This window comes from Nothobranchius furzeri, chromosome 8, assembly GCF_043380555.1.
Source record: "Nothobranchius furzeri strain GRZ-AD chromosome 8, NfurGRZ-RIMD1, whole genome shotgun sequence".
In the NCBI taxonomy this organism is placed as follows: domain Eukaryota; kingdom Metazoa; phylum Chordata; class Actinopteri; order Cyprinodontiformes; family Nothobranchiidae; genus Nothobranchius; species Nothobranchius furzeri.
The window spans coordinates 53,606,928-53,623,530 of NC_091748.1; the positions used below are offsets into that span (position 1 = coordinate 53,606,928).

The 16,603-nt window shown below is 40.1% G+C and overlaps 2 protein-coding genes across 2 annotated transcripts in view; one reads left to right on the forward strand and one right to left on the reverse strand.

The window, feature by feature from the left end:
• Window positions 1-3,719, reverse strand: part of LOC107393251 (zinc finger protein GLIS1) — a 91,086-nt gene extending 87,367 nt beyond the window's left edge. The window contains exons 1-2 of the mRNA XM_015971491.3: window positions 3,620-3,719; window positions 3,236-3,542 (exon numbers count right to left, since the gene is read on the reverse strand). Of these exons, the coding sequence (XP_015826977.3) occupies window positions 3,236-3,500 (265 nt within the window). The 5' untranslated portion in view covers window positions 3,501-3,542; window positions 3,620-3,719. The remainder of the gene's footprint in view (window positions 1-3,235; window positions 3,543-3,619) is intronic.
• Window positions 3,720-8,016: 4,297 nt separating this feature from the next.
• Window positions 8,017-15,805, forward strand: dio1 (iodothyronine deiodinase 1). The gene is made up of 4 exons (XM_015971490.3): window positions 8,017-8,433; window positions 8,558-8,701; window positions 9,760-9,959; window positions 15,366-15,805. Exons 1-4 carry the CDS (start codon window positions 8,097-8,099, stop codon window positions 15,429-15,431), a joined length of 747 nt encoding a protein of 248 aa, XP_015826976.3. The 5' UTR covers window positions 8,017-8,096; the 3' UTR covers window positions 15,432-15,805.
• The last annotated feature ends 798 nt before the right edge of the window (window positions 15,806-16,603 follow it).

Genomic DNA, 16,603 nt, shown 5'->3' on the forward strand with positions numbered 1-16,603 from the left:
ACTTGCTCACAATGATAAGTTTATTTTCACTCTACATTGTAAAGTATGAAAATAAAGTTTACACAACCATCTCGCGGGCTGGATTAAACCCGCTTGCAGGCCTGATCCGGCCCGCGGGCCGCATATTTAACACCCCTGCTCTAAAGTTTGAAGGCACCAACCAGATAAAGTAAATGTGTAACGCTGAAAAGTGAAAATATGCCTTTTTCTACCTTTAGAGAATTTCTTTCTCGAATTTAGCTTTAAAAACATTTAAACGTGTAATTTTTAAATTACGTATTATTAATGTAAATTCCGAATCTATCAAATAAAAATGTAGAACGTTGGGGGTCTTGTGCATCTTTTTTCTGTTTTTCCAAATACAAAAAAATCACCACTGACCTATTTCAGATAAATAAAACGTGTTATACTCCTCTGTAAAAAATAATATGGTGATAAAAATTCCTCATGTAGGAAATAAACAGTTTCCTGGTTTTGTTTGTTTATAAAGGATTTAACTGCTGGACTGCTTGTTTGAAGCTCATAATTTCTTCCTGATTACGTTTCTGGAAGAACTAAATGTTTTAACCAGCTAAAGAACTTTTCTGTTTTCTTTCCTCAGGAGTTGTTCGGTAAAATAAGACTTTTTCTATTTCTTTGATTTTTGTTTTGCTAAAGGCTTAAAAAGTGACAGATTTAAATGGATGCCGTAATGCTCTAATAACCCAAACCCTTCACGTTCAAACACTGACTTTAATACACTTTCTAAAGATTTTGAATTAACTTTAACACCTTCTCCTTGTGTTTTTAAAGCTAAAGGTTGTCTTGAAGTTAAATCCGATTTTGTTGTTGTACCTGGTTCAATTACAGTAAAGCACATATTACATCATTGATTATATCAGAAAATTAAGAAAAATACAAAAAATGGGGGGTATGGAATTTTCTGAGCAGATTAAAGATAAATTTGTCAGAATAATAAACCTTAGAGTCCTCTACACTTATCAAAACCTTAATTATTGTCCCAAAGTAATAATTTAGAATTTATCCAGCTGATTCTCAATCAGAAGAAATAACAATGAATTAATGTAAATGTAATATTTAGCCTTATTCAGGTGTTATCATGCTAAATAATGTAATTTTTCCCCCTTAACCTAAAACCTATTAAATTAAACTGTAATAACTTTGGCGTGTTTTTCTTGTAAAATTATTTATGGAAACATCTGAATAAACGGGATATTCACCTGAAGCATAACAGTGTAAATAACCCCGTTCACAGATGTGAGAAGGTCTGACGGTGCAGAAGCCCAGGAAGTAATGCCGTAATGGCCACTTTAGTCTTAGAAGAGTCAGATTATCTTCCTGCAATCACGCGTCTACAAATCAAACACGGGAAACTGTCGACTTCAACATATTTTACACTTTATCTAATTAAAATAAAGATTTTTCTAGCACTATTTCTGCACAAGAGAATGTGTGTGTGTGTGTGTGTGTGTGTGTGTGTGTGTGTGTGTGTGTGTGTGTGTGTGTGTGTGTGTGTGTGTGTGTGTGTGTGTGTGTGTGTGTGTGTGTGTGTGTGTTACATTGAAGGAAATGCACCTAAACATGACCAAGCCCAAGGCATCTCTAAACTCAAACAGACGTTTTCGTGTATCTGAGAGGGAGCGCCATTCGCTCTCCCAACATCCTCCTCAAACAACCTGAGCAGCGCCACTCCAGCCAGGAGAAACTTGTCAGGTATCAGATGATGCTGAAGTCCACACTTCACTCAAACCTGACACGCTTTTCACCAGGAGTCAAGAGTTTTTCTTTGCAAGTTCAATATTTTCTTTGCTGGTGGGCTGGCTAAGATATTTATAGCTCAGAGGACGGGCAGGGTTGGGATTATCAGCTGCTGTAGCACACACACAAACACACACGAAAACAAAAGGCAAACTTTGTCCTTTAAGACAACTTTACCTTCTCATCCACCTTTTTGCAACATTCATTTTTAAACCATCCAATATCCTTTTTAATCACAAGTTTGGTTCAGACATTTTGGAAACCTTGGAGCAAAGCAGGGAGCGTAAACCCTCGGGATCACTAGAAACATCACCTCCTCTTTCATCACTTTGTAGAAGTTAACTTTTCACAATCACAGAGAGAGGGGTAAAGGTCAGAAATGTCCAGGATGAGGTACATTCTTCCCCCCAGTGTCTCATCTCCATCATGACGTACATACGTGTTTTTGGAGATTTGCTGTGTAGCTCTGTCTCCAAATGGGAGAGTGTAACACGATCGGTCTGAAATGAGGCATGATACAAAAGACTGATGAGTACTGGGATTGCTTTCACCAAAAGAGTCACGAAACTGGACCAAAACGCCTGGATTCACAGAAACAGCAGACAGGACTGCAAAACGCATAAACAGGGTCATCTGCTAATCTTTACTTATGATGCAGATCTCTGCTCAAAAGGCTATTAAAAAATGAACAAGGGCTTCAATAAGGTAAAGAAAAACACTCCAGTTTTAATCTGTGCAACATAATCCACAAAACTCATCCTACATTCCCATAATTTTCGGGGAGCGAGTTCAAAAGCCTCTCAGAGACAATGAGGGGATTGATTGTGTTTGGGGATGCGGAGTGGGGATGGAGGGTACAGCTCATAAATGCTGAGACGCATTCAGGGAACATGTGGTTTGCGTTTGGAGACCAGGAACAATTATCAGATCTGTGGATGCTCCTCTCGCTGAAAGGATGATTGCTAATATGAAAGTCTGCTCATCATAATTTAGGAAGAGGCTGTAATTACCCTCCTATCCTCCGCTGTTGTGTCACAACAACACCAACAGGATGGAGAGAACTTCCTGATCACCTCAGCTGTGGAATTGTTCTCCCTGATTGTTGCACGTCCAACTATTTTTAATGAGGAAAACTGGAGAAATGCTGTTTCAAAAAGGGAAAAAAGGAGACTTGAGCTCCAAACTCAAAGTTGCCTGCATGTTTTCCTCTTGAACTAAATGTCACCGAGCCTTGTTAACACACAGGGAACATCCCTCCACGTGGAGACTTTTATTCCGCTGTTATTTATGAATTGGCAAGCGCATCCAAGAGAACTCTGTGTTTAATTATCAGACCTAATCCACATCTGTAAAAAGCGCTTTCGATGCAACACGTGATGGATTCTTGTTAATGAGAGATAAACACATTTTGCTGGTACATTTTTGAATGTTTGAAATTCGCCCCTCAGATTTGATCCTATGAAAAGGCTGGTCCTACCTTGGAGCGGCGGCAGGGCCACGCAGAGGCGCGAGGTTTTGGCCGACAGATGCGCTCTGTCCGCTGTCGGAGGGAGTCTCTTCGGGCTGGCCCGGTTCATGTGGTCTGGTCGGCACGGCTGAGATCCAAACGCAACGTTCGCGGCTTTCCGCGCGCACATCTCCGACTTGGTGCTGAACACGGAGAGAGACAAGCCGGTCAAGTCCGGGAACGTCTGGCTCTGACAGTGGCTCACCATCCCGACCAGCGATGAGGAGCTGCGCATCGGTCAGCAGAGAGGACCCATGCAGCGGTGAAGCGCTGCTCCCTATGGACGAAAAGATAAAAAATCACTGCAAACTAAGTTCAGACATTAATTTGTTTATTATAAAAAATAATATCCACCTTATTTAATGTTACTATAAGGAGCGTAAAAAGTCCAAGAACGCAAACCATCATGGATGCGCCTGATGATAAGCATCCTCTTCAGTCTCAGCATCCTTTGAGTGAGTCTCTCTCTCTCTCTCTCTCTCTCTCTCTCTCTCTCTCTCTCTCTCTCTCTCTCTCTCTCTCTCTCTCTCTCTCTCTCTCTCTCTCTCTCTCTCTCTCTCTCTCTCCAATGAAGTTCAAGTATAGGGAGGATTCATTTAATGTAAAAATAAAACTGTCAGTGTGTGTGTTTGTGTTTTTGCGTGGACACGTCCGCACCAGTGTGTGTGTGATCAAGAAGTAATTTTATGTGATAATCTAAGTTTATTTTCATTCAGATGTTTCGATTTGGTAAAAATGAATTTGCTGTAAAATAATCTTATCACCACAAGGGGGCGACAAATGTTATAGATCAGAGAGACTGGACCGGGTATTGAGCTGTTCTCAGATAGAAATCAAAAGTAAACACTCTTAAAAACCGTAAAAAACTAAAGTGATCAAATCATAGTTTACACTAGCACTTTTTTGTTATTTAGGCTACTTTTCAAACAGCGCTTAAACGTCTGAAAATTATTTCATTCATTTGTTTCATTTAGGCAGCACCTTAAGCAGAAGCCCAAAGTGCTGAACACAACCATAGTGGGCACATTAACTAACATTAATAAAACATAAGTTAAAAACAATAAAAGAGAATAAAAACAAGTAAAAAAAGAAAATAGATGAAATCAAGGCAATGCTGTAACTCCAAGTGCTGAAAATGCCTGAACAAAAATGATGTTTTTATCATTCTAAAGGCCAAAGAAAGTCTTACTTTGAAACTGTTTTCAAAAAGGAAAAGTAAGTGTTTTAATAGCATTTTAGAGCATTAATGAAATAATCGTTAGGTAATGGCTTTCATTTTTAACTTTCATTAATTGGTTTCCGTTACAAAAATATCACAACCATTTAAACCTGCCTGTGTCCATTTTTAACTGACAACCAAAAATAATAATTAAAATCTTCAATTGTTTGTGATACCAACAATAACAACAAGCAGCGTTTTTCTTTAATTTCAGACTCAAAAATAGGAAATAGAAAAATTGGCATCCACATTTATAGGTTTGGGTGACTTTTAAACACGGAGGAACACAAAAGTCAGAACGTATAAACCATGTTTTATTAATAAGATGTTTTATTAGTAAACAGAAATCTAAATGATGACATCATGTGTTGTTTCACATTCATTTGACCTAACATGCTGTCCTACACCATCACATCCACAGTTCAGACAGCCAAATAGAAACAGAAACTTTATTTTCCCTCAGAGGAAAACAATGCTGCAGCATCATCTTGTGGCTGGAAGAATGAATCCTAAACAGCTGGCTAGGAGTCAGTCCCATCTGTAAAATCAGTATGCTAAATTGTGGAAATTCTGTTGGAAATGTAACTAAAAATTTATTTTTAAAAAGTGTGAAAGTACTGAAAACACTTTTTGTATTAAAGAAAATGAATTGAGAACTTGAAAACATTCTCAAAATGAAAGCCTGCACATGAGGAGCGATCATCAACGTAACCATCAAATGTTTTTATGTCTCTTTCTTCAACAACAATGTAGAGTGTTCCCTTCAATTTGCAGTGCTTTTAAAAAGTAACCCCCCCACCCCCCAGCACACACACACACACACACACACACACTCATTTCTGCTGTTGCAGTATTTTCATTACAGGTACAATTTTCGGATTAGAAAATAAGTTGAAATATAGTTATTACAAAATAATTTTTGGAATAATTATTTAAATTATTTACACTCAAACCATCCTGCTTCTGCGTGTAAAAAACGATGGGTGAGTTAGTCATGATTACATTCAGCAGTTATAGCCAACATCATAAAGCTGAGTTTCTGGAAACTGGAGGAACGGGAGCCGTGTCACCAGGTTCATATTGTGGACTGGTTCGTTTTTTTATCGAATGGAATTTTGTCTGTTTCCGAGAGCCTGAAGGGGTTTCCTCTTAAACAACATCTGGGACAAGCCTGAACAGGAACGATCACACAGATTAAAATATAAAAACACTAAAAGATAACTTGTGGTACCGGTCCTTACTGCTGATTCAGTTTCAGGAAATGTACAACTCTTTTTTTTCTTTGATGCTGATAAGTAAACATGGATCAAGCAATCAATCTTTATTTGTATCGTGCCTTCCACTGCCTTTACAGGAGCCCAAGGTGCTGAAAATTAAAATATCGAGATATGAGAGAGAAGGCTCAGAGGAGAACTGCTGCTCCTTAATAACAAAGTCCCAGCTGAGGTGGTTCAGGCATTTGGTCATGGATGCCTACTGGACACCTCCCGGGGGAGGTGCTTTAGCCATGTCCTGGCAGGAGAAGACCCCAAAGCTGACCCTGGCAGGGGCAGGGTTGCTTTGAGATCTTTCTGGAAGAGCTGGTGAACGTAGCTGGAGAAAAGATGATCTTGGTGTTCCTGCTGGGGCTGTTGTCCCCTCAGCATGAATCCAGATAAGTAGTAGAAGATGACGATTATTCTAAAAAGGTTTAACTTCCATCCATCCATCCATCCATCCACTTTCGGCCGCTTATCCAGGGTTGGGTTGCAGGGGCAGCAGCCTAAGCAGGGAGGCCCAGCCTTTCCTCTCCCCAGCCACTTGGGCCAGCTCCACCGGGGGAATCCTAAGGCGTTCCCTGGTCAGCTGAGAGACATAGCCCCTCCAGCGTGTCCTGGGTCTTCCTTTAGGTCTTCTCCCAGTTGGACGTGCCCAGAAAACCTCACCAAGGAGGCGTCCAGGAGGCATCCTTACTAGAAGCCTGAGCCACCTCAACTGGCTCTTGTTAATGTGGAGAAGCAGCGGCTCTACTCCAAGCCCCTTCCGGATTATCAAGCTCCTCACCCTGTCTCTAAGGGAGAGCCCAGACACACTGTGGACCAAACTCACTTCGGCCGCTTTTATCCACGGTCTCATGACACTACCCAAAGCTCATGACTACAGATCAGGGTAGGAACGTAGATCGACCGATAAATCGAGAGCTTTGCCTTCCAGCTCAGCTCTCTCCACCACGACAGACCGGTACAACACCCGCATCACTGCAGACGCAGCACCAATCCACCTATCGATGTCGTGCTCCGGCTTTTCCAAGACCCTGAGATAGTTAAACTCTTATGTTAAGCTATAACTAATAGGTTACAGGTAAGAAAAACTGATATTTAAAAGGCCAAATGGGGTTGAGTCAGTATCGCTTTAATGCAGCAGTTATTCCCAACATCATAAAGCTGAGTTTCAGTTCATGCAGCTAAAGAAACAGGAGCTGAGCCACCAGGTTCATGTGGAGTGGTTCAGTTGGTTTGTTTTAATGTGTAGTTTAGTTTGCATACCTGAGAGCATGAGTGTTTTTTTCTCTTATTCAACATCTGTGACAAGTCTGAACAGGAACAACGATTACTTTTAAAAACCAAACTGTGGTACCATTCCTTCTTGCTGGTTCCGTTTCAGGAATTTTACACCTTTTTTCCAAGATATTATGTAATAAGACAACACGAATACTTCCTAAAATAAAGTTCATTTTAAATATGACGTCCTGTTTTCAGGATGATGGTGTGCAATTGGGGGGATTTTTTCTGCTTTTCATGGTTTTTTATTCTGATTTTACTTATTATCAATATTATAACAAGAAAGATAAATCTTGAGATTAACTTTTGGCATATAGATTTTTTGTATGTATCTACTAACAAGGAAATAAAAAAATCCATCAGGAGAAATTAAATCTCTTAACATGTGAACTAAGATTGGACTTGTGTTTAAAGTAGTTTATGATGAACTTGATGAGAAGAGTTGGCAGATATGAACAAATAATTAAAATATTTGCTTATTTCATAATTTCCCCCACAGAGCAACTAATCATCAGATAAAAAGTCCTTAAACTTGTTTTTTGTGTGGATTATGAAAATGTTTACTTAATTACACTGTGGATTCATGACGTTTTTGTGTCAAAAATGTGAAACTTTCCTTAGTTTTAATAAACCTCTCTCTGATATCAGGCATTCTGTTTAGACTTTGCATGCACGAAACACATTTATATTCAGAATATATAATATTGCAGAATTTTGATAGGATTAAATTTTAAAGTTTTTGCATCACTAAGAAAATGATTCAGTCTCCTTGAACTGATGTAAAAATAAACTTGTGAAATTGTGATAGAAACGCTGCATTAATGTGTGTAAAAACAATCTTGAAACATAACTGATGAATTAAATTACCTTTTCATCCTTACATCTCATTAATCATTTTCTACTAAGTTTCACATTTGACCATTAGGGAACTCAGATTATAGTTTGTCTTTTGCTTCTATAAATCCGAGCAGGCAGATGCGCCGTGAAGGCATCACTCCTCGGTATTCTGTGGGAGGAAGCCGAATGCACTGTTTTCAGTTGTAACGGAGTCAGCGCGTGCAGACGGAGCTCCATGTTTCTACAAAAACGGATGGTTTACCTATCTACAGCATGCATGTGCTGCTACATTCTGGGAACCAGCATCCTGCTCAGCGTCCTAAAAGTTCTCTATCCAAAACTCGCCAGGAGGCTAATTCTGAAAATGGGCGAAAGTCTCCAAATGACCCAGAATGACAAGTTTAAATACGAGGACTGGGGTCCGACGTTAACGTCATTCGCGTTTATGAAGTCCGTTTTTCAGAGCATGTGGCTGTCGCTCGGACAGGAGGCCTTCGTTGGGGGAGAAGCTCCAGACTCACCTGTGGTCACCATGGACGGAGAAGAGACGAGCATCTGCAGCTTCCTCGCAGGTGCGTTCAAGGGGGGTGAAGAGCGGCGGCGCTTTAAGTGATAAATGACCTCTCAGAGTTAAGACTCCAAAAGCGCTTTACACTTGATTTAAAATCAGCTCTTCACGTTTCTGTGTTTCTGTAGGAAACCGGCCGCTGGTGTTGAGCTTTGGAAGCTGCACCTGACCCCCGTTTGTTTCCAAACTTGACGAGTTCAAGCAGCTCGTCCGGGACTTCAGTGACGTGGCCGACTTCCTGGTGGTTTACATCGCCGAGGCTCATCCTGCAGGTGAGTCTGGTAAATGGTAAATGGCCTGTATTTGATATAGCGCCTTCTAGAGTCCTGGAACCCCCCAAGGCGCTTTACAACACAATCAGTCATTCACCCATTCACACACTGGTGGGGATGAGCTACAATGTAGCCACAGCTGCCCTGGGGCGCGCTGACAGAGGCGAGGCTGCCGAGCACTGGCGCCACCGGTCCCTCCGACCACCACCAGCAGGCAATGTGGGTTAAGTGTCTTGCCCAAGGACACAACCACAGCGACAGACTGAGCGGGTCTCGAACCTGCAACCTTCCGATTGCGAGGCAAGCACTTAACTCCTGTGCCACCGTCGCCCTCTGGAGAGGCCCAGGTGGAAGGGATCAGCAGGAAAGGCTTTCAGATCAAGATGGACATTTAAAAATGATGTGTAAAGGTATACCATGTTCTTAACTTTCTAAACACTCATTTTAATGGGGAATTAATTTTATTGCACTGGTCATAATTAGAGGTAGACCAAAAAAAATCAACTTTCTAATAAATCATCGATGAAAATCGGTTGTCATCTTGTAAAGCTGGCTTATTATCAAGCAAGCACAAGGCTCAAATCAATAAATAATGAACGTATAAGTTTAAAATGATGTTGTGCATGTTATGTTGTATGTGTTATGTTTGTTATTGTCTGTGAAGCACTTTGTGTCTTCTGTTTGTGAAAAGTGCCATATTAATAAATGTCCTTCTGTGATGAGTGTATTTTCTAAATGTCCCATTTCCCTTAAGTGTTTAAAAATGTTTAACTTTAGAATTTTTTTTTTGTTGTTTTCAGAAACACACAAATTCACTAATGCAGTTCTTGTCAACCGCTAATCATACTCTTTATTTAAAAATGACTAGTTTATTTGCTGCTGGCTTCTAATGGGGAAACTTCTTGACTTATGTAGTTGTTGCTTAGCATCATAAAATCCTTAAATCTCACATTTAATGCTTACAATGATCAAACTTGGATTCTGGCACAAATTCAACAAACAGATGTGATCTGCACCGTATCATTCCAGAGAAATCAAGTGATCTGTTTTCGTTTCAGATGGTTGGGCCTTTTCCAACAACATCGACATCAATCAGCACCGGAGCCTGGAACACCGGCTGGAGGCAGCTCAGATCCTGGTTCAGAATGAACCCCTGTGTCCCGTGGTGGTGGATGTAATGAGCAATGTTGCTGCTGAAAAGTACGGCGCCCAGCCTGAGAGGCTTTATGTGCTGCAGGCTAGAAAAGTCCTCTATAAGGTAAGGTGTTTGCACGACCGACACCAACTAAAGCTGGCTTACGGTCACAATCTGTAAAAATGGGAACAAGTGCAATGATTTAAGCTAAATTCTCTAATGTTGACACCGTTTCATGCTGCTCCTAAAGTTTATAGCTTCAATATGGTGGAGGAATTGTTTTCAGGGTTTTCCCCAGCGCTTTATAAGCCTGGCGGCCCGCCAGGCTTTGCTTGGCCACCCACCAGGCTAAGCGTCATGCCCCTCCCCGACCCTACCGTGTCCGCTGACACGAACGGTGCAACAAAACTAGAGCCCTCCATCAGCTGATACTGGTGAGAAACAGCAGCGGAACGTGTGCAACCCCCCACCCCACCTCTGCTCTCATGGAGGAGCACTCTAAAACTTATTTAGAGCCAAAACTGTCACAGAAACTTTGGAATAAACCATTTATGAATCGTTTTTCTCTCTTGTGTAAATACTTACTATACATCATTTTTGAAAAACCATAATCTTTTTCTATTTTAAGGGTTTTAAAAATAATTTGAAAAAGCTTGTCATTGCCCCAGCGTCCTAGCCTAGTGAACTAGACCAAATTCTTGCTTTGCAAATAATACATTTATTTAGTCTGGCTTGCCAGGCTACCAGCGTCCTGGAGCATAGAAATTTGTCTCTGCAGCACAGCCTGACCAAGGTTAGACACACAGACATATAAAACGAAAGCAGATAGAAAGAAAGAAAACAATCTTTTATATAGTGCCTCTCAAGATAAAAATCACGATGCACAGGAGATACAGGCAGACCACGAGAGCAGCCATACAAGATGCTCATAATTCGAATTTCGAACCCTGCCAACTGAGCTTGTTAAGACTTAATTGGTGCCTGGTAGTGTTCAATGATGAATGTGATTAATGTTACTGGTTTATGTGAATACAGTCTACTTGATGTTCTAAAACTTGCTTATTAGTTTAAAATGTTTCACATACACACACACACACACACACACACACACACACACATTCTAGTGTACACTGTAGTTGACACTTTTTGTTACTAAAAGTATCGATTGCGAATTTATTTTAATCGGGAATCGATTCTGAATCGAATTGTCACCCCACGAGTTGGAATTGAGTAGTGAGTTGTAAGATTCACATCCCTAGAAATACATTCTCATATCTGGTTTTGGCACTCTTGGGTGTTTTACGGTAGAGAGCACTTACTACACTTATTATGGTAGTTGTTGGGTATTTTTATAATTGTACCTTTTTGAGGCCTAAAAGATGCCCAATTTGTGTTATTAACACTTCATGAATCTCTGTGTTTGCCAACTGTCACTGTTCATGAAAGGTTGAGCAGAGAAGCTCGTTTGCAGTCAAGGATGTTGATTCCAACCAAACCTCTGTACCTCTGTAACCTGAGAAGGCCCTGCCTTCTCCTCCATCCTTTGCTGAATAAAGCCCCTGGGAAACTGAGGAGACGGGGAAGTAACGTGCGGGACAGCCTCGGAGGAGGTTCCTCTGCGTTAACTCTCCATTATTTTGGGGACTCAGGGTAAAATGTCTCCCTTGTTGTCATGTGTGTTATTTCAGGTTCCAGGGTTATTAACCCACATTTAATTACCTAACAGTAGTATGCATCCGTCATTACAGGAAGAGTTGTTGTTTGCTGTCCTGCTGTTAGGTTGCTGTTATGGTTCTTAACAAAGGAAGTAAAGCACCATGACTCATTATTTACTTCACACACACATTTCACTGTAGTATCAAGTTGTTGGTTAGTGGAAAAAGTAGCTTGAGATATTTTAGAGCCGACTATTTGCTGTTAGCATTGTTAGCTCAACGTTAGTCTACTAGATATCAGAGTAAAACAAAACGATGCCATGGCTTCTTAGGGGTGCAACTTCTGGCTTGCTCCTGTTTACTGGCATTGGTTCAATTCAATTCAAGTTTATTTATATAGCGCCAAATCACGACAAGAGTCGTCTCAAGGCACTTCACATAATAAAAATTCCAATTCAGGTCAGTTCATTAAGCCAATCAGAAATAATGTTTCCTATATAAGGAACCCAGCAAATTGCATCAAGTCACTGACTGGTGTCAGTGACTATACAGCAATCCTCATACCAAGCAAGCATAAAGCGACAGTGGAGAGGAAAACTCCCTTTTAACAGGAAGAAACCTCCAGAGAATCCTGGCTCAGTATAAGCAGCCATCCTCCACGACTCACTGGGTATCGAGAAGACAGAGCAGACACACACACACACACACACACACACACACACACACACACGCGCGCGGACAAGTAATGTGTCTACAGTTATATTGTGATGTCTTAGTAAATATTCTATTTGGTGAAAGATAAACTTTATTGTATTTATCCTAGTGGATCTATAATTAAATGGATAGACTAGTATTAGCACATCAAAAGTCAAGGAAACCAAAAAGTTATTATCAGGAGAGAGAGAATGTTTAAGTGGTTAGCAGCAGTGTGCAAGTCGATGGCCCCCTCCATGAGGCCACCACAGCTCAGCAGAACATCATTGTCGCATCTTCTGGGCAGAAAAACATTTACAGAGAAAATAAAGTTAACAGCTGAAATTGGACAAAATAGTACAGTTAAAGAGCAGACTGTAGAAGAAAGCAGTAGAGTGTGAGAAGTGGTCAGTGTATCCTCCAGCAGTCTAAGCCTATAGCAGCATAACTACAGAGATAACTCTGGATAATCTATCCTATTCAGATGTAGGCATGTTGGAGGCAGGGCAAGGGAGAGCCGTCTTTACCGACTGTACACTCCACCTCCCTGTACTCCCCCACTTGTCCAGATTTAGGCTAACATCAGATTTTAACCATAGGCCCTTTCAAATAAAAATGTTTTAAGCCTAGTCTTAAAAGTAGACAAAGTGTCTGCCTCACGGACTAAGGCTGGGAGCTGGTTCCACAGGAGAGGAGCCTGATAACTAAAAGATCTGCCTCCCATCCTAATTTTAGATATTCTTGGGACCACCAGTAGACCTGCAGTCTGAGAGCGAAGTGCTCGGTTAGGAACATATGGAACAATCAGATTCCTAATGTATGATGGACCTTGATTATTAAGAGCTTTATATGTGAGAAGAAGGATCTTAAAATCTATTCTGAATTTAACAAGTAGCCAATGTAGGGAAGCTAAGACAGGAGAGATATGATCTCTCTTTTTAATTTTCATCAGAACTCTAGCTGCAGCATTTTGGACAAGCTGAAGTCTTTTAACTACATTCTGTGGACTTCCTGAGAGTAATGAATTACAGTAATCCAGTCTTGATGTAATAAATGCATGAACTAGTTTTTCAGCATCACTCCTGGAAAGTATGCTTCTAATCTTAGCAATATTCCGAAGGTGGAAAAAGAAAATCCTACAAACTTGTGAAACCTGGGATTTGAATGACATGTCCTGGTCAAAGATAACACCAAGGTTCCTTGCTTTGTTCTCGGAGATTAATGTAATGCAATTAAGGTCAGGCGATTGGCTAAGCAATTTCCTTTTCTGGATTTTTGGTCCAAAGATGAGAACTTCCGTCTTGTCTTGATTTAAAAGCAAAAAGTTTAGAGTCATCCAATTTTTTATGTCCTCAAGACAAGCCTGTAATGTACCCAACCGATTAGGTTCATCAGGGTTAATGGATAAATATAGCTGAGTATCATCAGCATAACAGTGGAAGTTTATCCCATGCTGTCTAATGATTTTACCAATTGGGAGCATATATATAGTAAAAAGAATTGGTCCAAGCACTGAACCCTGTGGTACTCCGCAAGTAACCCTGGAGTATGAAGACGATTTGTCATGTACATTTACAAAATGAAATCTGTCAGACAGGTAGGATTTAAACCAGCCTAACGCTGTTCCTTTGATCCCTACAACATGTTCAAGTCTTTCTAAAAGAACATTGTGATCAACTGTATCAAAGGCAGCACTGAGATCTAACAAGACTAGAACAGACACAAGATTCTTATCTGAGGCCATGAGAATATCATTTGTAACTCTCACTAATGCAGTTTCAGTGCTGTGATACTCTCTAAAACCAGACTGAAATTCCTCAATATTGCCCTCTGTTACGTTCCTCTGAGATGCTGAGGACAGTAAAGATGGAACAGTTGATTTAAAAGACGCAACTGCGTTGTCAGATAGAGACCGACTATAGTGAAATTTACTTTCATGTCTCGAGAACTCAGTTATAAAAAACTCAAAGGTTATCAGAAAGTGGTCCGAGAGGACTGGATTATGTGGAAAGATTGTTATTTCCTCACACTCAATGCCATAAGTCAGCACAAGGTCCAATGTATGATGGCAGGAGTGGGTGGAGCTATGTATTCTTTGAGTGAAACCCATTGAGTCTAAGATATTACTAAAGGCTACATTGAGGCAATCATTTTCAATGTCCACATGAATGTTGAAATCCCCCACTACAATGACCTTATCAGTATTTAGCACCAAATCAGATAAAAAATCAGAGATCTGATCCAAAAACTCTGAGTAAGGGCCTGGTGGACAATATAAAACTACAAACAAGAGTGGTTTTACAGTTTTGCAATCTGGATTAGGAAAACTAATCTGGAACTTTTTGCCTGCCAGTGTAAAATCGACCCTAAACCCCAGAGTGTAAACAGTAACCATGTTCCACTTTTTATTTATAGGAGAAAAACTGACAATCCCCAGCCACTTGAGAATGTAATCTCTCAATGTAACCTTCTTTTCAACATGATTGAGACTTTAGACTGTTTGTGTTTATTTCACAGTAGAATTCTTACATATTGCTCCTTTAATGTAATTCTGTTAAGGAAATTTAATACAAATATTCCAGCATAAAACACAGGTTTATTTTTTATTCTTATTTTTAGCCAAATTTATTAAGAGCCATTGCAAATGGTCCAAAGAGCCACTAGTGCAGTGGTCCTCAATAGACAGCCCGTGGGCCCCCTCCTTGTGGCCCCCGAACCCCCCACCCCCGTCACACAGCCGAGCTGGAGGGAAAGGGACATGTGTTGTCCTTGATATTGTTGCTTGTGTGTTATGTGCACTACAGCCAGCCCCCACCCCCACCCCCACCCCCACCCCCCATCCAGTTCAAGTTCCAGACAAAAGCAAATCTTTATTTTTATTTCAAACAGACTTTCTTTTGATCTTAGATTATTTAGACATCACCCCCTCATTGCACTTGTCATGTAATTAACTTGAAGTTTTAAATGGGTGCGGATCTCTGATCTCACACAGTCGTGTGAAAAGGACCAGTGAAGACATAATGGAGAAATTCTTGGAACTTCATCAGATCCGTGATAGCCTGATGACGTGATAAAGACGTTTCTGAAGATTCGTGTCTTTTCTCCCTGATTTCACAGCTAAGTCACTGAACATATTATTTTTTTATGGAACAGTAATTTTTATTTTTGCATTTTCCCTCAGGGTTCGATGGGGCCTTGGGGCTACAGTCCACAGGAAGTGCGCTCAGTGCTGCAGAAGATCAACTAAGAAGGTTTTTCAAAATGATCCTGAGGGGAGATTTTCTTTTGTAACTAACATTTATTACTGGTATAACTTTACCTTCTTTATTGGACTATTAAATCAGAATACTGCTGTCTCTACATGCATTTTTATAATACAACCACTGTATTAATCCCCTGAAATATGCACTAATGTTGCCCTCTGGCTCTTAGAAAACAACCATAAGCTTAAACTCAACTGCCTGTGCTTCGTAATGAAGGTTACAGATTAAACCTTTGGCTTCTGTAACCAGATGAATTGAAACACGGGAATTTGAAGCTTAAATAGTTGTGCTTCTTCTTTTTGCTGTCTGTTTCATTTTGGTTTTAAATGTTGTCAAATAAAAATGTATTCTATATCTATTTTATGTCTGGGTTTAGTTATTACATCTAAAATCAATTAAGAGACCACTATATTCCGTTTAACTTACATTGAAATAGGAAAAAAGTTATCTGATTGAATTTGATCTCTGAAATAAAATAGTGATTTGACATATAAAACAAATATTTCATGAAACTATATGCTTTTAATTTAAAATCTACTGAAAGTGTGCATCATCAACCAGCTAAATCCACTTGATAACACTAGCAATCAACCTTTACATAATAGTCATAAATCAGCGTGTCTGGTTTGTTGTTTACTCAACACACGTAATCAGAGATGAAAGCGTAGTTTTGTTGGAAGCTAATTAAAAAAAGACAGTTAAGATCCACAGAATTGCCCTCAGAGCAACAGGAGCTACGGTCTGGTTGCTGTGATTCTGCAGTTTCCTCAAACCATTAAAACAAAATAAAACTGTTTCAGAGCCACAGGGGTCTTTGTTATTGCATCCTTGTTCTTTATTGGAATGCTTTTAGTACTCTGATGTTGATGTTTAATTCTTAGTGGAATCTTGTGTGTGGATTTGCCTGGAACTGATAAAAGGTGAGGGTTGTGCAGCTCCAACCACTGCACAAACAGAAGTTTGAGTTGCAGAGTGCAGCGGACAGTGAAGCAAGTTAATACTTAACTGTTTTATCTGCAGATTAAACCAGGTGTCCCTAATGTTACATAACTAGTGTTTGTTTTATCAAGGAGTATGTTGTGTCTGTGATTGGCGTAATCGATGAATAAGCACCAAAGCAGATTGCTGCAATAAAAACAGATAGACCCGTGTTTTA